The sequence below is a fragment of the Coffea arabica genome, chromosome 3c (genome assembly GCF_036785885.1).
Source record: "Coffea arabica cultivar ET-39 chromosome 3c, Coffea Arabica ET-39 HiFi, whole genome shotgun sequence".
In the NCBI taxonomy this organism is placed as follows: Eukaryota; Viridiplantae; Streptophyta; class Magnoliopsida; order Gentianales; family Rubiaceae; genus Coffea; species Coffea arabica.
Window position 1 is genome coordinate 37,409,775 of NC_092314.1, and position 5,272 is coordinate 37,415,046.

Below are 5,272 nucleotides of genomic sequence, written 5' to 3' on the forward strand. Positions count from 1 at the left end.
CTACAAATAACTACTTGAAAACAAGATCAAGATTGCAAGGTAGAGTAGGAGACATTTCAAGATTGGGTAGGATGGGAACCCACCGCATTGAACTTTGATGGTCCCCGCCAGATTGCCTTTCATATGGAGAGGAATCTTTGCAGTCCAAAGCCTTAGTAAACCAATTGATTAGGCATGTACGGATGCATTCAAATCCAGATTGTGCCAGTCCAAAGACTTGCGTAGTGAACGAGTCAATCAATTGGAGAAACGTCCAAATGCCAAGCCTTTTAGGTAACTAGCTAGGTACAATGCAATAAATCTAGTTGTGTTATTCATGGTACTAAATATGTGTAAGACGATTAACATGCTGTGCCTCTTTTACATCTATCTGTTCCAGGCAAATTGAATGGATAGCTCCTTAGACATATAATGAGCATCCTGGAAATTGCTATCAAGCTAATTTTGAAGTTTGCTGGAAGAATTGAATGAAATTAACAATTGAGTTCTTCAACATGTGACAATAATGTGAGTCCTTTTGGAATAAACAACTAAATAGTTTCTAGCTCTGGTCAGTTTATGGGTGAAGCTCCTGTGCTATTGGCTATCTTTGCTCTTTTTCGCAAGTATGGTGGGATGATTAATGCACAGTTGCTATTAGTGAATCTTTTTACAAGGCATAACGAGACTAGATCATAGATCATACAGAAAGGAGAAAAGTAACAAACTAGCAATATTGAAACCTTGCATATCCAAGATCTCAGCTACAGAAATAAAGAGTACAAGGGTTCTAGTGGGTAGAAAGATAAGAAAAATTGACAAGATTTGACAGAAAATGCAGTCAACAAATAAGTAAAGGAATAGACGCTCTCTTTTTTTCTTTTTTTTTTTCTTTTCTTCTCTAAATTTAATAAATCGGAAAGATAAGCATCTTAATTACCGACCGCCAGAGAGAACAGAATCTGCCACATGTGAGAAACTTTTGTCTGTGGAAGCTGCAAATGACGATGTAATATCTTTAAAGCCAGCAGGATGCGCGGGGCCAAGACCAACAGCAGAAACGCTCATGGCCAGTGATGATAATTTTGGCAGGGCAAGTGATCCCTCCAAGTACAACAGAACTTGCCTCATACTTGGCCTAATCTTTGGTTCTGAATGAGAGCACAATAAGCCTAGTTTCAACACCAATTCTGCTTCCTCTTTCACATACTCAGCGCCCAACTTTCGATCAACAGCTTGGAGAATATTTCCTGCTTTCCAGCACAAAAATATCCAATCTACCAAAACAATATTCTCTGGTGGTTCTGCTCGTGGTTCTATTGGCCTTCTTCCACAGGCAACCTCTAGCAAAAAGGCCCCAAAAGCATATACATCAGTGCTTGTTGTGGCCCTCCCTGTCCTGTTGTGCTCAGGGGCAAGGTAGCCAAGAGATCCTGCTACATGGGTGCTTTGAGGGAGAGTTCCATGATCGTATAGCCTTGCCAGGCCAAAATCTCCTAATCTTCCATTCAGTTCAGCATCCAACAATACATTACTGGCTTTTACATCTCTGTGGATCACAACTTTCTCCCATTCTTCATGTAGATAAAATAATCCTGATGCTACACCTTTGATGACTCGCAATCTTTGGCTCCAGTTGAGGATATACTTGGGCTGGTTATACAAAAACTTATCTAGACTACCATTGGGCATGAACTCGTATACCAAAAGTAACTCTCCTTTACGCCGACAATAACCCAAGAATGGTACTAAATTTCTATTGCGTAAGCGACCAATACTGATGATTTCTGCAACAAATTCTCTCATTCCCTGTCTTCCTTGATGAGAGACCTTCTTGACAGCAACCTCAACCTTGTTTGCTGTCAAAATGCCTTTGTAGACCCTGCCAAATCCGCCTTCTCCCAACAGCTCTTTTTCTCTGAACCCCTTGGTGGCAATGTATAAATCCTTATACTTGAACCTGTGAGGTCCATAAGCAAGCTCCCATTCTTCCAGCACTTCTGCAAACTTCCACTTTCTCCATAGATAATAAGCTACTCCAGATGTTAGTATTATCAACACAAGTACACAAATCAGGGGCAATCCCATGGTGAAAATTTTAGACACTTTCTTATGTCCAATCCGAGGTAGCTTGGGGAGCCGAGAGAGATTAAGAGCTTGTGCAACGCCATTCATCCTGAAGCTCCATCCAAGTATAAAATTAGTTATTCCTGTTTTGAGTGGACTAGAGACTGCCGAAAAGCCAACATACATGGTCTGCTGTAAAATTGGCGAAAGATCATATTTCAAAGACAAAAGAGGAGTGTGTGGTTTAGCAGCCTCTATTGGAGCTAATGTTACATTGATTCTCCTATCCACCCCGTCGTATTCCACCCAAAGCTGCATCGGTTGACCGCTGATGAGAGTTAAGTTGTCAAATGAACTCTTGTTATCAGCTTGGTAACTCGCTGGCGCGGATGCCTTGGAGGTCATAGAGTTAATATCAATACCAACATGGTTGTCATTGATATCTTCAATTTCTTGGTCTTGGTAAATGTCAAGCTCCACAGCAAAAATGTGATTTGTTTGATTTCCATTGGTGTTTGTATCGAAGAGGCCAAGGAACTGATCGGAAGGCACTTGTGCAAGTTTTCTTCTTGGTGCAATCGCGAATGCCATTCCCGTACCAGTCACGCCTGGGACATCGGGTACTATAGCAAACACAAATTGGGTGGAAAAGGAGAAAGCTGAACTATTAGATGTGGCCTTGAAGTTGATGGGATTAGGATAGAAGGCGTACCCAGTTTGTAATATGGTGCTGTTGGTTACTCGTAGGAGGCCATTTTTGGTGACTGTGGCTAATCCATCCTGGCTTAGATTTGATGATTGAAATCCTTGATAGATGAACCCAACATCATCAGAAGCTGCTGCACCAACTGCGATGTGAACAAAAAAATAGGCTACGACTGCTGTTACTGGTTTCAACGACATGATTAAAGAGTTGGATGCTAATTGCCAAATTGTTCTTAATTTGGTAGCTTATATCATACTATCTAGCGTTGCTATTTCTTCACACTCCTTTCCGATATCACAAACAGACTTTGACTCCTTTCTAAGACTTTGACTGCGATAGTGGTCTTTTTTAATTGTGCGGTGGTTCTATATACTCCACAGTTTCATTAAAAATATCATACTTTTTCTATTTTGGTCTGTTTCAAAATTCTTATTAGTTAATTTAAATGAAAAATATATTATCTTGTGAACCCTTGGTGCCAAATACGCCTTTGTGCAAATGGTGCAATTATGAATAAAATTCTATTTTCCTTTAAGGAGCCGTTTCCTTTATTTTTTTTGTCTCTTAGTAATAGCAGTGGTTCAAAGTTTTCAAGTTAATATAATAGTCTAATGGTCTGAAAAACTTATTTCACCATCTAACCATGAATTTAACTTGAGGTATGATACCAAAAGAGGATTGTACAATCTCTCAATACTTATATTAGCATAAGTTTCCTATGTGTTATAGATTTTTGGGATAGCTAAATGTTTGCAATGAGTACACCACTTTATTCAGTATTAAATAATTTAAAAAGAATTATCTACAAAATTTTTTAATTGCAATTATTATAAGGTCATCTAATGGTGTAAAATAACATAATGAATAAAACTATACATAAAAAATTGTATAATAGTGCACAATATTTAAATTATGCATTGAGTAGTAGATGTATATTTTCATATATAGACAAATACTGTATTGATAGTCAAACTAGCAAATGAATGTTGCTAACTTGTAATTCATAAGGCTATGAAAAGTTTAATGTTATACGAATAAAATTTGTTAGTAAAAATAGCATTATATATATTTTATTTTAATGTTGCATTATAGAAATGATGGTGGTATATATACAAAATTTTAAAACTTTTGGAGGGCAGTTGTGGGGTTAGAGAGAATATTATCAAATTTCAAGAGGGCAAAAATGAGGCAACAATAGAAAAAGGTGCAAAATGGCTATTCTGAAAATTCTATAAAACTGAGTGGTGCAAAATGGCTCTGCCCCAGTCTGGGACCGGGAGTGTCATGTTTCAAAGAGTTCTGAAAAAGTTTATGACATTCACGAAGCGATGTTTCAAAGAGCGTGCATGCACGAGATGCTGTAGAACGCTCAGAGATTTACTACAACACTTTGACCCCACGTGCCTTTTCTTATTTTCCCCGGTGAATCTTTAGGGAAAGAAAAGGGAACTAATGCGAAACAATCAGGAGCGTAAAAAAATCCAAAAAATTGAATGCCCTAGCGTTCAAGATTTGTTTGACTGTTTTGAAGAGATTGAAATTTTGTTCAATTAACTTTTTGAATTAAATTTAAACGAGTTTTTATTGAATTGAATTTAAGTAACTTGAACATTTTACGTATAAATTTCATTTATATGTTAAAAGCGTCGAACTCCCAACACTAATAGAGTAATTGGCACTTTGCTTCTTAAATTATAAATTGTTATCCATTTAAATGCAATTTTGATGGCATTCCCAACACTAACAGAGTAATTGGCATATTCCATTAACTTACAAGTGTAACTAAAATAAACAAAATTTTATGGGGATAAAAATGTAAATTCGTGAGACAAAAGAAAGCCTCTTAATCCGATTCTTTTGCGATATCTTCTTTTTCATGGCTTCAAATGTTCTGTCCCCAAATTAGTCTCTATATCCTCTGTCCCTTCTTTGTACAACTGTCACGTGTTTCTAATTTTTTGATAAGCCAAACTCAAATAAACCGATAATAACCGGTTGACAAGTTTACTAAAAACCAATTAAAACAGATAACTCAAAACTTTTTTTTTAATTTTCTCTTTACATAAATTCAAATTTACGACAAGGTAGGAACTTGCTTTCAAGGGAATCATCACACTCTATGATCTACAATTTTAAAAAATTTTAGTATTTAATTTTACGATTTCGTATCAGCACTTGTTTTGTTGTTTACAAAATTAATTTTTAACTCATTACAAGAATTTTCCACAAAAAATTGTAAAAAGACAAAAGTAAACAATTGTTCAATATCTACGAAGTAATTATATACAAATAAACCCGCTTAGATATGGAATGGCATTGATAAAAAATAAAAGCTTTTAACTATAAAGTTATCACTGAAAAAGTTTACTTCAATCACTCCTCATTGACTACTAAAGGCTTTACGGTATTACTGGAACATGACTACTAAAGGCACGCTTTACGGTATTACCGAAACTTCATGCCTGAACAATTAGATACTAGTTTATTAACTAAATTAACTTCACAATATATATAAATACT

General features: G+C 36.2%; 1 protein-coding gene across 1 annotated transcript; it reads right to left on the reverse strand.

Moving 5' to 3' along the window:
- Positions 1 to 699: 699 nt before the first annotated feature.
- Positions 700 to 3,064, reverse strand: LOC113735006 (L-type lectin-domain containing receptor kinase IV.1-like). Its single transcript, XM_027261880.2, has one exon. The coding sequence runs from the start codon at positions 2,947 to 2,949 to the stop codon at positions 916 to 918; it is 2,034 nt and encodes a 677-aa protein (XP_027117681.1). The 5' UTR covers positions 2,950 to 3,064; the 3' UTR covers positions 700 to 915.
- Positions 3,065 to 5,272: the final 2,208 nt, after the last annotated feature.